Source organism: Dryas octopetala, chromosome 7 (genome assembly GCF_963921425.1).
Source record: "Dryas octopetala chromosome 7, drDryOcto1.1, whole genome shotgun sequence".
Taxonomy (NCBI): domain Eukaryota; kingdom Viridiplantae; phylum Streptophyta; class Magnoliopsida; order Rosales; family Rosaceae; genus Dryas; species Dryas octopetala.
Window position 1 is genome coordinate 9,511,437 of NC_141372.1, and position 23,088 is coordinate 9,534,524.

The window sequence follows — 23,088 nt, forward strand, 5'->3', positions numbered from 1 at the left end:
ACACACCAATCTAGTCCTGGATAAAATAAGATAAAACACTCCCAAATGAGATATAAACTTGACATGAATATTGAACTTAAGAAAAAATCTGAAAATTTTTAACATCAACATTAACATTTCCCCTTTATCTAGATTTGGTATAACTTTTGCCCTAAAAAAACAAAGAAAAAAAGATTTTGTATAACTTTTGACATTTAATTATCTACAGCTTGATAGAGTCTAACAACTACGTTTGATCTAATAAATGTTTTTGTTGGTCTATTAACTTCAACGTGACTCTGTGTATGGCTTCTTGTTAGTTGAATGAAATTCTTTGACTCAAAAAAAACACATAATACTCTGCTTGGCAAGTAGAAAGAGCAACAAAATTAATTAAGGTTGTTTTTTGAGGACCAAGACAAATGTAAAATAGCTAATGTAGGATGGCATTTGTCACCTTTGAGTAACTTCTTCAAAATGCATGTAATGGGATCACATTTGAAATTACTCAAAGATGATTAATTCGAATATTTTCAAATGGCTTTTTTACATTTTAACCACTTGAACTTTAAGTTCAATCTCACTTCACTACTTAAAAAAAAATTGTTTCAATTTACCACATGAATTAAAAATTTATTACAATGTACCACTTATGGCTAATTTTGTCTAAATTTTTGTTAAAAATAATAGTGTTTTGATCTTTTTGAAGTTCCTATTGTTAAAAGAAAATGGTTTTTTTACATTTTATATACTTTGAGACAATAAAAAATTGACTTGAAAAGACCAAAACACCCTTATTTTTAACGGGGCCGGTCCTGACTTTTAGAAGGCCTAGGGGCGAAATCTAAATTAAACCCCTAATTTTAGTTGTAGAAAAAAAAAAAAAACTTTTGTAAAACAATTGATAATTGACAATTTGGAATCAATGTATTATAATACTTTCATTAACATAAGGTCTTTTTCTAATATTTCTAAAACCAAAATCATTAATAATAGTTTCAAATTAGCTATGATAAATTGACAAAAGAAAAATAGCAGCAACATCACACTCTTTTTATTAGCTTCAATAAAATCCAACTATCCAATTTAGTTAACACAACAATTTTTTAATTTATTGTCATCTAATTCAGTTAACTTCTTTAAATTAAACAAGAACCCAAAAATACCTTAATATATTTTTAACTGTTCAAATCTATTATTTAATGAAACAAAAGCATTATTGCTAAAGCGGAAGACGTAAAGACTGTATCGCTGTAAAGCTTCTTATTTCTTTAAGAAAAGAGAAGGATGAAAGGCCAGACATAAATTTAAAGTTTCTAGACTTTTATTTTTTGAAATCTGAATTACATTAATTGAATTAATTGATCATTAACATTGGACCTCCGTGTAGTTCTTTCTACTAATAATAGATTTGACCATTTGGGCCTCTGTAGGCAAGTAGGCTTATAGCTTTGTTTTTGTTTTTTTTTTTTGGTTTTACAGTAGAAATTTGTTTTTAAATATATATATATATATTAACATATATATAATATAAAAAAATTTTATGGGCCCTAGGCGGTCGCACTCGGTGCTCCCCTTAAGGGCCGGCACTGATTTTTAACAAAAGTATAAACAAAATGAGCCAAAGGTGGTACATTGTAACAAATTTTTAATTCAGGTGGTAAATTGAAATAATTTTTTTTTTTAAATGATGAAATGAAATTAAGCTCAAATTTCAGGTAACTAAAGTGTAATAAAGCCTTTTTAAATTTGAAGAAGTGACTCAAATTTGAGTTGATTAATTAGAATATTTTCAAGTGTCGATTTTCATCCTACCTCCTGCCGACATATCAACCTTGACCCAGAAACGTTCTTAATTGATTAGTTGATTGAAAACTATCCTGAGTTATTACATTATTCTCATCTAATCAAATCTTTTCTTCCCTACCCCTTGAATGATTAACAGTCACTGTTGTTTCCCTTTCATGTTAATCGATCAATCACAACTCGATGACAATGACTATTTCTTTTCTCCAATTTCTCTTTTTGGATCAACACCGTCATCGAAAATTTGAAACAATACAAGGAGCTGTTCGCATAATACTTAATGAATCTCACCATTTAATAATTTAATTTTTTTAAGATGTATGTTGATCAATATGTTATTAGAGTCACTAATGTGTAAGTTACGTATACTCTTAACAAGAATTACACACAGTTATTCTAAAGAAGGTTGGCTATCTAGACTATCTCGACTATCTCTGCTATTTATAATATACGACTATAATCACCTTAAAAAAAACAGATTTTACGTGAGAAAGATTGTTGAGCACTAATTCAATATTTGGACTAATAAATGTATAATTAATAAAACTATAAATACTTGTTGAAGTTGACATAACATGTCGTAGACATTGAGAATGGTTGACACCTGCCACAAGACGCAAGCCTTAATCTTAATACGCTTACACACTGTGCATGCAAGGATAAAATTAGAACTGTTTAATTAGGTGATTATGTGGTTGGAGTCATAATTAGATGCATTACACGATTCTAAAACAATTGTGATCAGTCATTTAAAAGTATATGGTTAAATGTCCAATAGAATCAAAGTAGTTAATGTCAAATTGCACGAGGGGGTCAGTAATCATGAATGAAATTCACAATTGCAAAAAAATAAAAGAGAGAGAGAATTAATCATGAGTGCCATATGGCATGGTTTTCATAATTGGAACTTGGATTAGTGATCAAATTAATAGTATATTATATATTTAGAGTGATAGACAGCTGTGCTGCTTATGATCAATGTATGTTGCTTACTAACTAATGATCATGATGAAATACACAGTGAAAATAGCAACATATGATATTATTTAATTGAGGGAAGGTAATCCATAGAAATCTTATAGACCTAGGAAAGACCATTTTATAGCATCTGTATGGAAACCTTAAACTTTGTTTGTTGGGTATGTTCCAAGTTAGGTTGCATTTGCATTGTGGGACATATCATTATTTTTCACATTTAGATGGGTCCATCTTACATTCCCCCATTTTTTAAAATGTTGTTCACCTACACCTCTAGCTTGGTAATGATGAATGAATGTAATATATACATGGGTCCCCAACCCAAGAGAAGCTGATAGGCAAAAATTGCAGCATACATTTGCCAATGTGGTTTTTTGTTTTTTGTTTTTTTTTTTGAGGGGGGAGGAGGAGTCACATATGCCACTTGGTTACATGTCTAGTGGAGCTAAGCAGTCTAAAAGTGCTATGTCAAACCAATTTTCATCATCTGCAACCTAAGAACTATAAACACTGTTTCAAGTGTGCATCTCTAAAAGCATGCAGCATATATTAGCAAAGACAGATGCTAATATAACTTCTGATAATGATAACCACCATCAGAATAGAAGGTGCCCAAAACAATTAAAAAAAAAGAAGGTAAATGTTAGTATTAGTCACTTTCACGACGAATTTTGTTTACGATTGATAAAAAAGAAAACTTTTAAAAATAGAAGTTTCTTTTATAAAATTTGTAACCTTTAAATATGGTGTTAATATGTAAATCAAGACCTCTCATCTCTCTGTTTATCTTTAAGGCTTTTGAAAAAAAGAAAAAGTATTTTTTTTATAGGGTTAGGTAAATAGAGAAATAGAGAGAGATGCTGATGAGAAAAATGTAGATCAAGGGCTCGTTTGACACTGCTTTTAAAATTGTCAAAAGCGCTTTTAAATTAGTAAAAGCACTTTTGATAGCGTTTGGCAAAAATAATTAGAAGTGCTTTTGAGTTATAAAAGCACTTCTAAGGGGTTTTTTGAGAAACACCTGACAGGTGCTTTCTCAAGAAGCACTTTCAAGTGCTTTTGCATAAATAATTTAAAAATTTTATAAAAATTTATATGTACTTCTTAACATAAGCGCTTCTGATAAAAGCGCTACTAAATAAAAGTGCTTCTAAGAAGCAGTGCCAAACGAGCGTGCGTAATGGCCATCATTATCACACTTACCCTTTTTGGTCATACAAACGTGAGGCAGGCAAAAAACAAGGACATTTTGGTAATTTACTGCCATCACAAATTTAAAACGACTAAAATCGCCGTAATAGGTGCGGAGGTGCCTACGCAAACTTCCAGGGATTTAAATTCTCTTGTCTAACGGACAACCTTATCATTACGTCAAATACTGTATATTCCACTCCTCCGACAAAATCCAAACTTCACATGACGAAAATACCCCTGTAATTACTCCAATTGCCAACTTTTTTCTTTTCTTTTTTTAAAAAAAGAAAAAGGAAATTCTCAGAGGCCAGAATCAGAGAGCTTCTTTACGCAAGATTTGGCCATTCACTATCACGTGAAACTCTGGCTCACATGGAGACCCTCAAAATCAAATGATGCAATTTCTTGGAGAAGAAGTGGTAGCAAAAGGAGCATTATCCTTCAAACCAAAAAACCACTTGTCTACCGGTCCCTTGTGGCTTGTTGGCTTTGCGTAATAATCAAAGTCCAATAAGTCCTTGGTTCGACTGGTAGAGAGGGAGGGAAGAAGAAGCAAAAAAAAAAAAACCACTTGTCTCTCTAATATTCTAATTCCAAACTCACAATTTTTGCTCACCCATGCTTTGCTTTTTGACTTTGTTACATTAATTATTACATGCATTGAGCTCACGAGAGGGGTCCTTTTTAAGAGGGAATGTAGAATAGAATAGAACCCACTTGTCGCCTTGCCAACATGATTGACCTAGTGATGATAATTTTCACTTCCTTTTTTAATGATGTTTCGTTAGAAATTAACAATGTTCCACAACCAAAGAAAGTAACATCTTTAATAATGCTGAAAAAGAAATGTGGTGAGATTTTTGTTCTGTGTTGGCATGTTTGGTAGCATTCAAATGATTTTGTCTATAGAAACAAAGTTCCTAATCCTTTTGCAAATTTTTTTTGCATCGACTTATGCTTTGGTCCATTATAATGTGGGGAACTAAAGGTATTTGGATATTGTTAAACTAAATTTTGATGGCTATGTTATTAATAACCCTATTGCAGTATTGCTGAGGTGAAATGTACGTAAATAATGAAAAAGTTATAATGTATGTGGCTGAGTATGTGTTTTAGGCTTCACTTTAAAGATAATTTTTGTAAAAAATCTTTAAAATTAAAAGTTATTTAACTATTTGATTATAATAACAACCATTTATATGCTTTTATTGAAAACCGTGTTCGTCTATTTATTTGATCACAATTATATGACTAAATAATTTTTGATTTAGTTGATTTTTTGCGATGATGATGTTTGAAGCAAGGTCTAAAAAATAGAAGGTTCGAATTATGAGATTAGTTATGTGGTGGGCCAAAAAAGGTTGTTAACTTCATATTAACTTGCTAACCAATTTTTAGAGCACTCATGTGTTACTGAATTTATAACATTTAGAGATGGTTTTTACTAAACACTTTCTAATTATTTTCACAATTCGCATTGAGAGTAACTTTAAATTTGTCAATTAATTAGGCCAATACATTATCTTGCAACTTAAATTTTGAATTTAAAATGCTAATAACTTACCTCTTATAATCTCCATGGATAAGATTAATTTGAATTTTGAATTCAAATTGTGTGTTGGATTCATCGACTTATTTGAGCTTTTGCGTTTTGTTATACTTATTAATCAATTTTTCCATTAATATTCACGTGACTCTCTCCAGTTACATGAAAAAATTTCTCAAATCTTAATACTATTAGCATGGTTTTTGAGGCATGTAAAGGTAATGAACAAACCTCACATAGTCACACATTAATATAATTATATAATACAATCATTATATACATGTAAAACATTATCTCCCTAAATTGGTCTCCAAAACCTACGCCGCTAATTCTTTCCCTAGGAGCTGAATCGTCGGATGTAGAAAACAAGTCAACAAAAACGTTGAGAGGGCATTTTGGGCAGTTCACATTCAACACATGGATCATGTTGAACCGGCACGTGGCTGCACATCCGGTGGTCTGACATCATATGTCGTACGCGGTACAAGATTCAAATTCATAGTTATACATATAAGTATATAACCCGACCCATTTCGAGGTCCCTGTTTTCTTTGCTTTTAAAACACAAGAAAGAAAATAAAGAAAGAGAAGAGTAGCTACTCTACTACTCCAAGTCATCTCCTACTACTACTCTCTCCCTTCAACTCCACCCTTTCCAAAAAGCCATTTCAAATACCCACAAAACCCCCCACAGCTCTGCACCCAAAGAGAGAGAGAGAGAGAGTGATCAGGAACGTTCCGGAGCCCGAGGTCAGTTTCGTCATTTCACGCGCATTCCGGAGCACAGTGGCCGGTTTTTTAAGCTTCTAGGCAAGTGTTTACTGGAAGAAGAAAAAGGACGGTCCGAGAATCCGAGACTCCGAGACCCGACCCAAATGGAGAGGACCACTCCGGTGAGGAAGCCCCACACATCCACCGCGGATCTGCTCACCTGGTCCGAGACGCCGATTGCCGACTCCCCCTCTCTTCCCTCCTCCGCCTCTCGGTCCCACCAGGTAAACACTCATGTTTTCCTTTTGTTTGTTTCATTTTTTGTTTTTGTTGGTTTGGTGATTGAGGGGTTTGGATTCGTTGATTCATTGTTTCTTGTTTTTTTTGGGATGATGGTAGCCGTCGGATGGGATCAGGAAGGTGGTGTTCGGTGGTCAGGTCACGGACGAGGAGGTCGAGAGCTTAAACAAAAGGTCAGATCTGCTTCTTCCTCGCATTTTCTTTCTTAGGTTTTTGTTTTTTTGAATTTATTTCGCTGTTTTCATTTTTGGGTTTTGTTTTTGTGGTCACAAGTGGACTCATTAGTGGACCTGCTATGGATATTTCTTCTTGAATTCATATTGTTTAAAAAAAAGAAAAGAACAACAAATGGGTTTGCATTATTTTGTATTTTTTGAAAACTCTAGTCCTCAATATATAACATTTTCCTTTTGGATATTCCGTTGGAATTTGACTATGTATTTTCCAGTAAATACTCATTTTCTCTTTTAAAAAAATGTATTTTATACTTGAAGGTTGGTCAATTCAATAACCCGTGATCGATCTACGTATTTGGCCGATGAATTCACAGAATAATTCAGTCCAAAATACAAATCCACAGAAATAATTCAAATTTCCTATCCTATATTTTCCAATTGTGACCCGGAAAACTTTTAATGTTGTAATGAATCAGTTAAAATTTTAAGTTATGCATTTATAAGTTGAAGAATTGGGTATATGTTAGTTTTTATTCATTTCATAAGATGTTATTTGTTAGTTGATGGGTTTTTGTTATTTTGCTAAAATGTGTTTTTTGTTGAATTGGTCATGGGGACAAGTTTAACATGTGGTGGAAGCTTGAATACAATTATGTAGTGATAATAAACCTGATAAGCCCATATATGATGGAGTGTAATTGTATTGAAATGAAGCGTTTATCCAAGACCTCTGACACTGTACACTTTGAAATTTCCAGCAAACCTTGTTCAGGGTATAAAATGAAGGAGATGACTGGGAGTGGCATTTTCGCAGAAAATGCAGAAATTGATGCACCAGAATCTGGTAGTGCCAACCCTACCCCAAATAGCAAAACCGGAATTCGAATGTACCAGGTACTATTCAGTGTGTTATAAATTATGAATTCATTACTAATACACAGATCTTATAGTCTGGTAATTGGTATGTCAGTTTGTGGCGAAACTTGTTTGCTGACTGTCTTCTGATGGTTGAAATGGCAGCAAGCGGTTGCTGGAATCAGTCATATCTCATTTGGCGATGAAGAGGGTCTTTCTCCCAAAAAGCCTACCACGATTCCTGAAGTTGCAAAGCAGCGCGAACTGAGTGGGACCTTGGAGAGTGAGGCAGAGGCAGAGGCAAAGCTGAAGAAGCAGCTCTCTGACTCCAAATTCAAGGAGCTTAGTGGGCATGACATATTTGCACCCCCTCCTGAAATATTACCAAGGCCAACTACTGCTCCGCGCGCATTGGATTTGCAAGGAAGCATTGACATCGGAGAACCTGTTACACCCAATGTACGCACATCTGTTAAAGTTTCTAATGTGAGTGAATTGTGTGGTTGCTTGCACATAATACATATCATTCTGTGTTCCCATTGTGAAAGTCAAGCCTCTAACTGATTGTGAATTTGGTTTTTATGCATAGCCTGCTGGGGGTCAGAGCATTATAGCATCCGGTGAGGAACCTGTGTCCAAGACGGCCAAGAAAATTTATGAGAAGAAATTTTCTGAGCTCTCCGGCAATGACATATTCAAGGGTGATGTTCCTCCATCGTCTGCTGAAAAACCATTGAGTGTGGCGAAACTACGAGAGATGAGTGGCAGCAACATCTTTGCCGATGGGAAGGCAGAGGCTCGAGACTACCTTGGAGGTGTACGCAAACCCCCGGGTGGAGAGAGTAGCATTGCCTTGGTTTAACATGTTAGGTCTAACCTGGTTATTTTACTGCATGGTGTCTGGTTTTGTTCCTTTTTTTTTTTTTCTCCTGCATGTGTTATTATATTATTTGACCTTTTCATTGTGGGTTTTGGGAATTATGTTTTAGGTTATAACGGGGTCGGTCAGAGCTATGGACTATCTGCTAATTGGGTTGTGTATGTCCATAATTTGTGTTCTTTCAGTGCTTGTCTTAATGAAGTGCTTGGGCTGTTTTACTGGGTTTAATATATCATTTAGCTCTACATTTATTTATATGTTTCTTTTCGTGATTGGTCACCTGTGTTGAGCTCGATCATGGATTTGTTTTAGCTATTTTGAATTCTTTGCCTTCCAACTTATAATTCTGAAGAAGACCCTCGAACATCCTACATAGAGGTTTTTAAAATCCATTGGAAATAGGTTGCAATTTTTAACTTCAATTTGGATCCTATTTCTCCCCATTGGGTCTTATTTATCACTGTTTGCCCGATCCATTCTGTTAAACTCAAGTCAATGAAGGGTTGGAATTTGTAAAAAAAAAAAAAATTGGAAGTCACAAATAAGGTCATGTTAGCCAAAGCTAAAAGGAAGATTGTGTACAAGATGATGGGCTGTGGTCCAAAATGCCAAGGAAAAACTATCTGGGAGGTTGCTCCATTTGGGATTTAACTTCTCTCAGCACTTGGAGGGGCATTGTTCATAGCACCTCTTTATTGCAACAGGGTGTTAAGTGGAGGGTGAATGAGCATCAGATTCCCAATGGCCCTATGATAAATGAGGCAACAGCTACTTTGTCACAACCAGTTACAAAGGTAGCTGATTACATTAATGAAGGAACTTGGGAAATCATCACCAAGCGGAGCATTGTGTTATCTCCACAGTGTGCAAAGGGTTGTAAGTATCCCAGTGGCCCTAGAAGAAAGGGGGGATTTGGGAAAGAACTGCATCTGCGAAATTTAGTGTGAAATCTAATTATGAGCTTGTATGGAAGATGATAAACTTGTTTGTTGTATGTGTTGCAGCTGCCCTACTGAGTCTGTGCAACATATATTTCACGAATGCAAAGGGTCCATGTTGATATCTCACTCCTTTGTTCTTGGGTTCATGGACTGGTTGGCTCTAGATCTCAAGGCTGCTGTGCAATGTTAGAAGGACTTGAGTTGGGGAGTCCTTTTAGCTTTCACATACTGGTGCTTATAGAAATGGAGAACAAACAAATTCTTGAGTGAAACTTCTCTTTCCATCTTATCTCCAAAAAAGGTAATCCTGAGTTTTGCTACAAAGTGAAGTTCTGCAAATGATATTAGAAATGGGAGGCCCCTCAAACTCAAACTCAAGCTCTGATGGCCTGGGAATTCCTTGCTCAAAGTTGGGTCAAATTCAATATGGATATGTAGGAAAGGGTAGTTTGGGAGAACTGTAACTGGAGGAGCAATATGTAAATAGTAATGGTGACTGGATTCTGGGATTTGCTGCTAATTAGGGAATTGGACAAGTAGTTGAAGCTGAGCTCTGGGACCTATTTATGGGCTTAAAGACTTGCTTTGATAAAAAGGCATTTTGGCTGCTGTTGTTGAAACTGACTTTGCAGCTGTAAGTAGTAGTATTTCAGCAGCAAGAAGAGGAATATCATCCTCTTGTCAACCTCATCATGGGTTGTAGAAGGTTTCCTTAAGATGGACTGAGACTGCAGGGTTATGCTTATGCATATGCATATAGAAGGAACTATGTGTGATGTGTCTGTGGCAGATTGCTTGGTTAATCTAGGCCCAAAAGAAGACAAATTTAGACTAATAAAAAGGAAATAGACCATTCCAATTTGGAGGTGCCAAGTTGGTAAAGTTTCACCAATTGAAAGCTGAAGCTCTCTAGCTTTTGATTTGAGACACCCTTCTTTTATTTACATTCCTCCATTGTCTATGGACAAATGAAAAGAATTTGTTGGGCTATAAGAAGTTTTTGGCCCAATCACTTAAAAATGGGGCCCACCTACATGTGGTTTCTTTAATATCTTTTTTTTTAGTCAATTTCTTTAATATGTTTGAATCATAATTTTTTGTGATTCTTTTATAATCACACATTCACACCTGCCTTGGCCTACAAGAAGAAGCTATCACTTACCACTAATAGTTTCCATCCAATGGGTAACATTGGCCTGGACTGAAGGTTATTTTTTCTAATTTTGGTAAAAGACTTAACCAGAAAGAAACACAGTAGGGAACAACTGTAAAAAGAATATGATAAATTTAATTTTTAAATTGGAAACACAATAAAAAAGATAGATTAAGAAGGTGATATCAATAACAAACCGATTTAGAAGGCGAGAAATTCAAGCAAGTTGGTTAGAACCCTGTTTACGAAGTAGATACTGCTAACTAAAAAATAAAAATAAAAAATCAAAGATTTAAACACACTATTAATATTAAAAAAATAATGAACTATCCAATTAAAAATTTTCAAAAATAAAAACAAATAATATGAAAAAATAGCCTTCCTAGTCCTTAGTCAGACTCTCTCTCTCTCTCTCTCTCTGCTTTTTCTGTGCTGTGGGTAGTGGCGTAGTGCGACTCTTCATTTTAATGGCGTGAGTGTGTGAGCGGTGACAGACCGTACTATCATACTGAAGAAAAAGAGAGAATCAAAGCCCTCTCTTTGTTTCATTCTCTTTTTCTCAGAAACCCCATTGCCAAATCCAATCCAAAATGACATTGTTATATGCATTGACGCCTACCCAACAAATATAATCGGCCTTCTCGGACTAGAACAAACACTACCAGTGCTTGTTTTCTGTGCTTTTTTCCTTTCTGAATCGATTTCTTACGTGGGTTTTTGGATTCTGAATCTGGGTTCTCTTTGTTTCTCTGAAAAAAAACATCTTTTTGTTGTGTGCACTCACACGTATATTGTATATTATACGTTTTATTCTGTGTGTTGTATGTTGTATGATGTTTAAAATAGCCGAGGAAGACAAGAGGGTTTTACAGAACATGAAGAGGGAAGGCGAGCTTAAGAAGTTGTTGAGTGAGAACCCCAAAAATCTACCGTATTCCAGTCTTTTTCATCTGTTTCATCCCCATCACCTTGTGAGTGGTCCACCCATTAGCAGAGGCTCTCTGCAATCAGAGTTCTCTCCTTCAAGCTCTTTCTCAAATGGGTTTTGTTCCTCCGAGGATAGTTCTCCATATTCAACCCCATTTGAGGAGACTAAGTATCAAACACCTTACATGAATGGATTGTGGTTGGACTCTAAGCCACCTGATTCTCATTTCAATGAGAAGCTGGTGGATGATCTGGGGTTGGCTGAAAGTTTCTACAGAATGCATATTGGAGATGAACAGGATGGTGGTACTAGAAGGAGGGGGGCTGAGAGAGGTCCAGATGGGTTTGGGATTGGTGGTGGTTCTTTAGGGGGTACTATTCCTTGGAATGTTGAAAACTATGGTCTATTTGAAAGTTCTAAGAACAATATATCTGATTTTGAAGCTTTTCAATCCTCTAATTTTGGAGTTAGGGGGAGTTTTGAAGGTAACAAGGAGTCAGCATTGCTTGGATTGCCACCAGGGTGTATTGTTGGTGATTCCATGGGGTCTTTTCTCAATCATATGCAGCCCACTGCTTTGTATTCTGGCCCCAGTGGTGCTAAAAGCCAAATGGGTTGTACATTTGGGCAAAGAAAGGAACAGGGAGATAGTTGGTATCATAGGAAAGTTCAATTAGAGAACCCATCTATTGCTAGGCCTTACCTTGATGAAGACTTTGTTTGCTCACAGCTGCGGGGAATGGATCCTGATGGTGGTAAAGGTCTTATGTATCCAATGAGTTCCCCTCAGTTCCCCTCATTTGCTCAGTTGAATGTAGACAACCTTTCACATAATCATTCAATGATAAAACAAAGGACTAAAGCAAACCCAACTTGTGGGGTTCCTGAATCATTCAAGTCTATGAAATGTGCAGGGGACCTTGAGGGTTTTAGTTGTGAGGATAGTTTCATCATACAAGGAAAACATTTGAATCATGTGAATCATGTCATCAGTAAGGGTAGCAAGTCTTCAAAGGGTTACAAGAAGAGCTCTTGCAACAAAATGGCAATGCAGACAGAAGGAGAGAAAATTCCTAGACTAGATTCTGATTTATATACTGGGGGAATTAGTGGAAATGAACGGAGCCAGATTGATAATACCTCATTGAGGTCACTACTAACTTTAAGTTCATTGGCTGAGGTCCAGGGATACATATACTTCATAGCAAAGGATCAGTATGGTTGTCGGTTCTTACAAAGGATTCTTGATGAGGGAACCTGTCAAGATGTGCAATTAATATTTGATAAAATAATCAATCATGTTTTTGAACTTATGACAAACCCATTTGGCAATTATCTCATGCAGAAGTTGTTGGACATGTGCAATGAACAACAAAGAATGCAATTTGTAGTCAAGGTGACCAAAGAACCAGGACAGCTTGTCAGAATTTCTTTAGACACACATGGGTATATCCTTCCTACTGTACTTAATTGTTGCTACTTCATTTGTAATATTTATTCATTACTAATTTCTTTTTTCTGAATGTAATTGGTGTCATGGTTTCAGCACTCGTGTGGTACAGAAGTTGATTGAGACTGTGAAATCTGGGAAACAGATCTCATTAGTTAAGTCAGCCCTTGAATGTGGTTTCCTTGATCTTATTAAGGATCCAAATGGGAATCATGTGGTACAACGCTGCTTGGACTGCTTTAGCAATGAAGATAATAGGGTATGCTTTCTTTTTAGTTTTCTTGTTAGCTCGATTGTACAAATATGGCTTTTAAGATTGAATACCGTCTGTAATAAATATCATCTAATTCATGTTTCTTCTTTCTCTGTTCTTGACTTTTCTTTTAAGTTTTATTTGTTAACCTGGTATATATATTTCTAAGGTAGATGCTAGTCAAGCAAAATTCTTTTGATGATGAGTACTTTGCAAATGCTATATTTTTTCGAGTCATTTATGTGCTATAGGCAATGAATTTGGTGCAATATTTCTATAAAGATTGGCATGTTTTCCATACGGTTATGATGTAATCTTATGCAATGCAACCAGTAATGTGAACCTTAATGATACGAGCAATTTGGTAGATAATACTGCTTGAAGTGCATACTGAAGGTATAACTGTTTCATTTGATATGTGCAATGGGCTTATAATAGGGAAACCAAATGATATATCAAGTAACTGGTGGTGTTTAATATCATCCCCTGTCATCTGGGGCCAGCAACTATAGTCTTGTTCAGTGTCAAGCTGGCACTGGACCTACCTATCTTTGATCATTAGCTAAGAAGAAATCTACCCTTACATTAATAATCAATCTCACCAACTCTTTCCCGGTTAATGAGGCAGAAAGTGTGATCTTTATTTCTGCTGTTTGTGTGGATGCTTAAAATAGTCCAAACATAGTCTGATGATTGTATGTGTTAGGGGAAGTCCAATTGTGAACCCTGGGCACCAAACTCTGGACTAGATCACATATATTGCATTGTGAGGAATTACATATAAATTATCACGCCTCATTGTTGGATGTTCTTAGTTTCTGTCAATTTTTTCCTCTTCTGATTCATGTAGTCTTCTGCAAGTTTCTCAGATGTTTTTGGTCACTTCAATAATATAAATCTCCTGTTGGTAAAGTCAACTACTTGACTCTGCAATTATCATGTACTTGACTCTTGGTAGGGGATGATAGGGTCTGAGTTTAAGGAACAACATACCAATTGGTAAAACATGTGAGCTAGCTAGTTTTCAGTAGCAATATGCTAAAGATATATGAATGAGGATGTCAGATAGCCTGTGTATGGCAACAAGGAGAAAAGAACATAAGAAAAGGGAAATCAATGCAAAGATCAAGATTGAGGTGTTGTTTCTAATATGATTGGTCCAACTCTAGTTTCTTGTGGATTAACCAATTGGTAAATGTGCTTTTTAGGACCTGAATAAAAAAGGACAGGACTTCCTTTTTGGCATAGAACACAAAAAACAGAGCTTGACTGACACCAAACATCCATAGACATTGCATTGCAAGGAGACACATCTAAAGAATACTTGATCAATTTGAATAGATTATCTCTGTTGTGTTTGTTTAAATTGAGAATGTTAAACTTGGCAAATTTATCAGGAGGTGATTTAGGTTCTATGGATTCTATTTGTCAAAAGTCTAGCACAAGAGTGGTGGGATGAATTGGACTCACTATTATGGACTCACTTATTCTACTGATAGCTATGGGATAAAATATAAACAAGGCTGAATCTAACCCTGGGCAAAATTACTGTTGTCCCAAACCAGGACATAAAAAGGTTGATTATATGCTTTCTGTAGGACCTACACTTTTTTTGTTGAAAAGACTGAACTTGTTCTGTCCGTTATTCTGTTAATCTCTTGCAGTTTATTTTTGATGCCGCTGCAAGATTTTGTGTTGAGATTGCTACTCAACGCCATGGATGTTGTGTACTACAAAAATGCATTGCACATGCCATTGGGAGACATCGAGATAAGCTGATCACTGAAATTTCCAGAAATGGGCTTCTCCTATCCCAAGATCCTTATGGGTAACCATTTACAAGTGTCTTTTAAACATACTTAATTTCTTTTCCTTGCTGACCATAAATCCTTAATATGATATGGTAATCCATAATAGTTATATGGATATGTACTTTTTTTTTTTTTTTTTTCTTTCTTGAGGAACTAAAATTGTTTCCCACCAGAAATTCTTTTGATCCACTTTAGCTGCAAAACATAAGCCTAGACCAGGAACTAAATGAACACAAGGCTGATTATATATTGATATTTCATGCTTACAGTGACATGATTGTTAAAGTTTATAAGAATCTATAGGTTACGTTACAAAGCCATTGGGCTACTTCTATTCTTTTTTATTTTATTTTCCCAAGTTCAATATTCAATTTCTTATGTTACAATTCACTATATATCAGTCCAAAATCTCTCTACATGAGTAATGATTTAATCCTGCAAATGCCATTGAATAATTCATTCCATATCTTTTATTGTGTGGGACAATTTTATTTGGCTTTCCAACTGAAGTGTGGTTTTATTTTGGTTTGATTTGGTACACAGAAATTATGTTGTTCAGTATGTCATAGAGCTGAAGATCCCATCTGCGATGGCCAGATTGATTTCTCAGTTAAAAGGACACTTTGTACACCTCTCCATGCAGAAATGTAGTAGTCATGTGGTTGAAAAATGCCTTAAGTATTTTGAAGAGAGCCGACCAAGAATCATCCATGAATTGCTCTCAGTTTCTCACTTTGAACAGTTGCTGCAAGACCCTTATGCTAACTATGTCATTCAATCTGCTCTTGCAGTTACCAAGGTACATCTCTCAAAGTGATTTATAACTCTCTCTCTCTCTCTCTCTCTCTCTCTCTCTCTCTCTCTCTCTCTCTCTCTCTCTCTCTCTCTCTCTCTCTCTCTCTCTCTCCCTCTCATGTCCTAATCCTTTTTCTTCATGCAGGGCCCTCTTCATGCTTCTCTGGTTGAAGCAGTCAGGCCTCATACAATCTTACGCACCAGCCCATACTGCAAGAGGATTTTCTCACGGGACCTCCTGAAGAAATGATGTGTGTTTTAGCCTATATAGAGAAGTGTTGTTGTCCTCTATGTTCATTACTAATAACTGCTCTATCTTGGTCCTCTAGCTAAGATATGGAATGTCTGTGAAAATTTTGTTACTGATCCCCAGGTGAAGTGTGCAATTTTGGCTTAATGAATGGCATTAAGAAGTCTGAAGGAGTTAACACAGAATTTTGCTTCCAGTTACTTATGATGCAGTTGCTTCTTGTAATATTCTGTTGTTTTTGTGTCTTCATCTGATGTCTTGTGTCTTTATCTGAACTTATGATGTATGATATTCATCTGTCAGTATAGGGAATTTCTGATTCATGTTTTGTAAATTTGATGTCCGGATTTCTTTCTTGAAGTTGAGATTGTTTATATAGAGCCAATCGGCTTTTTTGTGTTATATATAGTGCCTGTTGCTCCCCTTGTGTGTAGTCGTGGGGGAATTGCATAGTTGCACCTTTCCAGGTACAAGCACTTTGTACCATATGTACAAGTTACAACCTATCATGTTAATAAAACCTCCCTTTTTCCCTTTAACCTTTGTACAAAAGAAAAAAAAGAAAAAGAAACCTGAAGGCCTATATATGTGAGTAAAATGAAATCGGCAGAAAAAAATAAAGGGCACTACCGCACTACCACCTCCCATGTTTAGAATGTAAAATCCCATGGGTATTTGAAGCTTTGCATCACAATATAGAGAACCCCATCACTCATCACTCATTGCACATAGACACTCTCTTTCCAAAACCCACTATCTACCAACAAAAAGTGAAGCAAGAGAAAAGTTCGTAGCAAAGACCGTCAATATCATAAATCTGTCTTTTTCCAATATTGACACATACCTTTAATCTCAAATATGTGTGACTTGAAATTTTTCAATTTACTGATGATCGTTATGAAATAACACAGAACAGAAGCTAGCCAGGGACTGCTGTCTAATATACAAGAGTAGAAAAAGATGGAAAACCCCTCTACTCTAACAAGTAACAACTTCAAGTTTATTGAAGGCAACTATTTATTTCATAATATAAATATTTTATATCAGATTGCCGCAGATAGTTTTACTTGAATAGGCATAACTATTGGGCATAAAGAAACCAAACATAACCAAAAACAGATATCAAATCTATTGCATCCACAAGAAGTACAACTCTTAGACCAGAACAGTTCAAGCACTCTCATGTTCAACCAGGGTCAAAAGCATTTTCTCATAATCTCCATTTGTGTCTTTTTTAATGGCCTGATCCAGATTGACACTATTCCTTTTGTGGTACTCTTCCTTTATAACCTTCATGTCAACCTCAGCCCTCGTACAGATGACTCTGGTGAGAGCTCCTTCATCCGTTCCTAGTTTGTTGATTGCCAGACGAAGAGCCTTCTCAAAATACTTCTCAGGGCGAATTAAGCACTTAATTGTGGCCCTTAGTATTGCAAGGTACTCATCCTTGGGGCCAGCTTTCAAGTCCTGTACATAGAAATTAACACTCATCAAATCCAAACCTCTTGAAATATAAGAAAAGAGGTATGCAATGCATTACACTAACAAAAACAAAATTTTAAGAAATTAGAGTAAGCTTTTAAAGGTTGGGTTTCTTTTCTTATTTTCTTCCTATCAATTTTCCTTCTAAAAAGGCCTAGATGAATTTTTACAACAACAATGATGAGAAATGAAAGGTCATCATCTTGGTCAACCATTCATGATTCTGTTAATACTAACTATACAAATTTAGCATGTTTTCCTTATTCCCAGTCCTTATCTTGAAGCAGAAAACCTATGTTCTTTATAAGAAAAGTCTAGCCTTCCGAACTACAAAGGCATTTTGCAAAGCTGATAACAGAATCATGTAAAGAGCACGAAAAGAAATCTGAGGATACCAGGCCAAAAATAGTTATATAAAACTCACTTGCATACCTTATTGATATCATTCCCAAATTCATTTTTGTAGTGATTGAGAGTTGCATTGATCTGCACTTTGCTCCGTGTAGCCAAAATCCTGATAATATCCTCATGATTGTAGGCCTTGTCCGAGATCTTTTCATGGAGTATCTTAGCCTCTGATTTTGCCAGAGTCATGTTCACCTAATCTCCCTCATATCTATATGCGCTAACAAGAGGTGCCAAAAGCTGGGAATTGAGAGCAAAGTTAGGCAGTAATTCTCTATTTGGTGCAAGGAGAAAAAACTTCTTAAATGAAATAAAACTTTGATATGGTAAGTCCATAACAAAATTAACTTGCCCAGAAGAAATTAACTTTGATATAAAATTAAAAAATTTGAAAAAAAGAAGGCATATCAATGGATGACTATATCCAGTGCCTTTGGTTGAGACTGGGCTAATCCTGTTCCATTGCCACCAGCCATTATATGATTGATCATTTTCACCCACACGTCTGTGGGAAGCTTAGAAACGGTTTAGGAATTACAGATATGTTATAACCTGTCTTGAAAGTCTATTTTCCTTTAATTTGAAGAAAGCATTTTCATGAATTCGAATGTGAAAAACATCCCTCATCATTTACTGCACCTGTGCAAACAAATCGTTGCTAAAACGATCAAAGTATGAATGTTGTACAGCCTTCTTGGAGTGGGAAAAGACTGCATAGAATTGCAAAAGTTAGTACTGATTTTGAGCCTTGTGGGGTCTTTTCTTTTCTTAGCAGTTGGGGTGGCGTACAAACTCAAATTCGTCTTATGTGTCGTTGCATAGCCTGCATTTGTCTTGTAGCTAGTCGTTGCATATAACATATAGGCATATGAGAATGCATTGTATATGAAATATATCAAACCATTATACGTGCAAGTACATGAAATAGATTACAATAAGGTAAAATCGAAGAAGAATCTTTCATCTAAAAGCACACACAAAGTGAAATATGTATAAGAAAGAAGCACGTACATTCCTCAAGTAGTCAAACCATGGAGAGCAAGCAATTCACCACATGTTATCATAAGCAATGGCTTTGACAAATGTAGCCTTTGAGCTGAGAGGTGTTGAGAAACTTGTTTCATTGTTGGACGGGATTGCGGATTGGCATTCAAGCAGCCAAATGCTGTCTTCACAAGAGAGAATACTTCCACTGCTTCTTGATGTGTAGGTGGGGAAATGCGTTGGTCCAAAATCTCCACAATTGGCATTTGGTTGGCTGGTAATGAAGATGAAGACGTTGACGAGGATGATGATGATGAGGATCCTGATGATAAAGATGAGAGAAGATCTCCTAGATGCCTTCCTAAAATTATTTCCAGTGTTACAACTCCAAAGCTATACACATCGCATTTCTCAGTCACTTTCATTGTATACGCAAGCTCTGCTTAGAGAAAAAGCACAAAAAAATTAATTGTATCATGCTATTAGAGGTGTAATAAGTTTATCCTTAATTAACCTCATACTAACCATAAAAAAAATAATTGACCTAAAAAGAAAAGTATAAAATGCATTAAATATATAATAAAAAAAAACATAAAACTACAATATTACCTGGTGCCACATATCCATATGTGCCTGCAAGGGTAGTCCAATTACTTGAGTCTGGGTTTAAGAACTTAGCAGTGCCAAAGTCTGCAACACAGCCCTCATATTCAGAATCCACCAAAATGTTCTTGCTTGATATGTCTCGATGCACAATTGGTGGCAAGCAATCGTGGTGCATGTAGCACAAGGCATGAGCTACACCTTTAACAATATTCACTCTTTTACTCCACCCCAATTCTTTAGCTTCATCATCTTTGCTCAACATTGTGGCCAAGCTACCCCTTTCTAGATACTCATATACCAAAAATGAGTGCTGTTTATAGGAACAAAAACCATAAAGCTTCACAATGTTTCGGTGTCGTATCTCAGTTAGTGCCCTTATTTCATTCAAGAACTCCTTTTGAAAATTCTTTTCACCATTACATAGCAGGTGGAGTTTCTTCACAGCAACTATGTTGGCAGATGACAAATTTGCTCTGAAGACGCTTCCATGTCCTCCCTTCCCGATGCAATATTTCGAATCAAAATCCTCGGTTGCCCTTATGATTTCCTCATACATCATTTTTCCATCAAAGTTTAATATTGAAAAAGAAACCTCTTCAGGCATGATGTTTTGTTCGAGATGCTGATGCTTTTTTTTTTCTTGCTAGTACAAAGACAAATGTAAATATAGAAGAAAGAAGTAAAATTGCTACCACAAGAGAAAATGTGATTACAAATATGAGCTTGTGGTACTTCTTTTCCTTTTTTGGGCTATGTTTGCAAGGTTGCAAAGCTCCAACATTGCCGCACAATCCTTTGTTCCCTTGTAAAGCTTCTGGGGGAGCATTTTGAAATGCGCTGATGTTGGGAAGGGGACCTTCCAAGTCATTGTAGGATATGTCAAAATACAACAAGCCATGCATACTTCTAAAACTTGTGGGAATGAAACCAGAAAGATTATTGTGGGAAAGATTCAGCTTCACCAAACTCTCCAAATTACTCATTGCTGATGGTATCTTACCTCCAAGCGAGTTGGCACTTAAATCAAGTTGGGTCAAGTGAACTAACTCCCCCAATTGATCTGGAATTCCTTGATTGAACTGGTTGTTGCTCAAATTCAAGTAGAATAATTTGACAAAGTCACCCAGAATGCTAGGGATTGAATCATTGAATTTGTTTGTGGACAAGTCGAGATATTCAAGATTAGTCAGTGATCCAAATTCTGAGGGTACATGACCAAACAGTTGATTGCCACCCAACATCAGCCTCTCTAAAAAAGTCAATCTTCCAAATTCCTTTGGGATCATCCCAACTAAATGATTTGAAGAAAGATTGAGTTCATGAATTTGGATTGCGTTGCCAATCTCAGGTGGTATACTACCAGTAAGGTTGTTTCCCCCAATTCGTAAGGTTGTTAAATGTGGGCATTGTCCCCAGTTGTGTGAGATTTCACCATAGAAGTTATTGTCACTAAGCTCTATAAAATGAAGATTTGGATAGACACCAAAATCTTCAGATATATTGCCTGTCAATTGGTTTCCATTAAGACGCAATCTGAATAAGGTCTTGCAGGTTTTGAAGCTTTTGGGGATTGGACCAATCAAATGGTTGTTGTCTACTGTAAAGTTTGTGAGTTGTCTACCTTGGCAAAGGTTTTGGGGCAAATAACCAACTAATCGATTATAAGACAAGTATAACTTGGTTAGCTTTTTCAAGTTTCCAAAATTTGGAGGGATAGGCCCTGTTAAATTGTTTTCGCACAACTCTAGATTTACCAACGACTGCAAGTTCCCTATCTCTTTAGGAATAGTGCCAGACAACTGATTGTGAGAGAGATCAAGATAAATGAGTTTTGAGAGGGAACTGATCTGAGGTGGGATGAGATCAAAGAGTTGATTGCTTCTGAGGTCAAGATGTTCAAGATTAGGGAAGGACAGCAAAGAAAATGCATGTAGCGTACCTTGTAAACCAGAGTTGGTAAGGCTTATTCTGGTGACACTTCCAGCAGCGTCGCATGAAATACCAGCCCAAATGCATGGGCTTGCATTTGGTTTATGATTGGTGGTAGAATTGGTGGCATTGTTACTGGGAAGGTAAGTCCATGAGGTGAGATTATTGAACTGGGTTTGATTTTGAAAGCTGGCTTTCCATTTGAGAAGAGCCTCTGCTTCAGTTGGAGCAGCAGAAGCAAAAGCAAAGTTTGATGATGAAATCAGCTCAACATACAAGATAAGGCAAAATGCTACAGAGCATGATACTTTTGAAGATGTCATGGTTTTTCTTTTTGGTGTATATAATGTTTATACTGCCAATTGCCTGGTTCTTCTGGGACTTATTTATAGTGCCAATTGCCTTGAGTTAGCTATAATTATTCTACGTGCCCTGTTTATGTCTATAATAAATTCATAAGTCTTCAGGGTTTAGATTTGAAAGTCTTTCCAGTATCTTCTTCCAAGTTAATTTCTTGATTAGGATGTATTAAAAGTTTTTGTGGCTATAAAATGAGGGTGTGCATTGGTTTAATTGATGCAAGAATTGACAACATAGACATTTGCACATGCATGACTATGAATGCATTCGCAAGTGGAGGTTGAGGGGAACCTTGTCATATACGTTCACTGTTACTAATTTTTCAACAATTTACATTCTAAGCATTCATGACAATCTGTTCAAGACTTTTATCGAACAAAACATGGTTAAAGTAAGTTCAACCTTCAATGAGGCAAAACTCCCACTTTACGCACACAAACAAAGAAAACTATAATCAACGAAAAGGAGACCGAAAACGAGGAATATAATCAACGATGGATAACTGCAACTCCACGCAGGATCACAAAGCAAGCTTTTTTTATGCTCTGCACGTCGTCCTTACGTTTTACAAGTGGGGCTTGTGGATGTTCACTGTTCCTAATTAATCAACAAGTCACATCCTAAGCATCCATGAAAATCTTTACGCTCTTAGCGAGAAAAAAGAAGAAGATTATAATTCAAGAATTTTATCGAACAAGACATAGTTAAAGTTCAATTTTCAATGAGGCAAAAATCTCACATTATACAAAAAAAGAAACAGAAAAAAAAAACACATAATGGAATTAGATCGAGTAGAAGATGTTGAATCTTGCCTAATAAGTTGGTAAGTCTTCCAGGGTTCAGAAGTCTTTCCAATATATATTTCTTAAATTTCTTTGGAAAGACTTGGGTCGTGGGGAATTCCTTGGAGTTTTTCATACACTTGGGTCAAAGACTTTGTCTGTCATCTTTAAAGTCTAAGAACAGCTCATCCACTTGAGTAGAAAAAGATCAAGAACAGAAGAAGAGTGACATGCACGGCACGCATGTATCAAGAGGGGAATTGCAAAGAGTGAAAATTCATGCAATATAAGAAAATAAGCCAGAGAGCATATTTTATCAGAATAAGTTGAAGATGTCATGGTTTTTGTTTGTGATGGGTTCCCCCATCTTGCTACTGACCTAAAGCTCAAATTAACAATACAAAAGTAAAATATATTTTCTCTCATACTGATTATATAGAGCCAATCGGCTTTTTTGTGTTATATATAGCGCCTGTTGCTCCCCTTGTGTGTAGTCGTGCAGGGGGAATTGCATAGTTGCACCTTTCAGGTACA

General features: G+C 36.0%; 4 protein-coding genes across 6 annotated transcripts; 2 read left to right on the forward strand and 2 right to left on the reverse strand.

Annotated features, from left to right (window-relative positions):
- The first annotated feature begins 6,048 nt into the window (after window positions 1-6,048).
- On the forward strand, window positions 6,049-8,670 carry LOC147279445 (N-lysine methyltransferase). Of its 2 annotated transcripts, none has more exons than XM_086250211.1 (5): window positions 6,049-6,498; window positions 6,614-6,687; window positions 7,449-7,584; window positions 7,711-8,004; window positions 8,135-8,670. In XM_086250211.1, exons 1-5 carry the CDS (start codon window positions 6,379-6,381, stop codon window positions 8,405-8,407), a joined length of 897 nt encoding a protein of 298 aa, XP_086106337.1. In that variant the 5' UTR covers window positions 6,049-6,378; the 3' UTR covers window positions 8,408-8,670. The 2 variants fall into 2 exon arrangements, with proteins under 2 accessions (XP_086106337.1, XP_086106335.1); XM_086250209.1 differs by having other exon boundaries at window positions 6,051-6,498; window positions 7,711-8,031.
- A 2,679-nt stretch (window positions 8,671-11,349) lies between these two features.
- On the forward strand, window positions 11,350-16,073 carry LOC147279446 (putative pumilio homolog 7, chloroplastic). Its single transcript, XM_086252309.1, has 5 exons — window positions 11,350-12,893; window positions 12,994-13,156; window positions 14,815-14,978; window positions 15,505-15,760; window positions 15,902-16,073. The coding sequence occupies exons 1-5, from the start codon at window positions 11,350-11,352 to the stop codon at window positions 16,004-16,006; spliced, it is 2,232 nt and encodes a 743-aa protein (XP_086108435.1). The 3' UTR covers window positions 16,007-16,073.
- A 1,103-nt stretch (window positions 16,074-17,176) lies between these two features.
- Window positions 17,177-18,108, reverse strand: LOC147279447 (annexin Gh1-like). Its single transcript, XM_086251202.1, has 2 exons — window positions 17,921-18,108; window positions 17,177-17,473 (listed from the first exon to the last, which is right to left on the reverse strand). The coding sequence occupies exons 1-2, from the start codon at window positions 18,080-18,082 to the stop codon at window positions 17,177-17,179; spliced, it is 459 nt and encodes a 152-aa protein (XP_086107328.1). The 5' UTR covers window positions 18,083-18,108.
- On the reverse strand, window positions 17,995-21,735 carry LOC147279448 (MDIS1-interacting receptor like kinase 2-like). 2 transcript variants are annotated; one of them, XM_086251199.1, is made up of 3 exons: window positions 19,487-21,735; window positions 18,905-19,316; window positions 17,995-18,133 (listed from the first exon to the last, which is right to left on the reverse strand). In XM_086251199.1, exons 1-2 carry the CDS (start codon window positions 20,085-20,087, stop codon window positions 18,910-18,912), a joined length of 1,008 nt encoding a protein of 335 aa, XP_086107325.1. In that variant the 5' UTR covers window positions 20,088-21,735; the 3' UTR covers window positions 17,995-18,133; window positions 18,905-18,909. The 2 variants fall into 2 exon arrangements, with proteins under 2 accessions (XP_086107325.1, XP_086107324.1); XM_086251198.1 differs by lacking the exon at window positions 17,995-18,133 and having other exon boundaries at window positions 18,784-19,316; window positions 19,487-21,692.
- Between the last annotated feature and the right edge of the window lie 1,353 nt (window positions 21,736-23,088).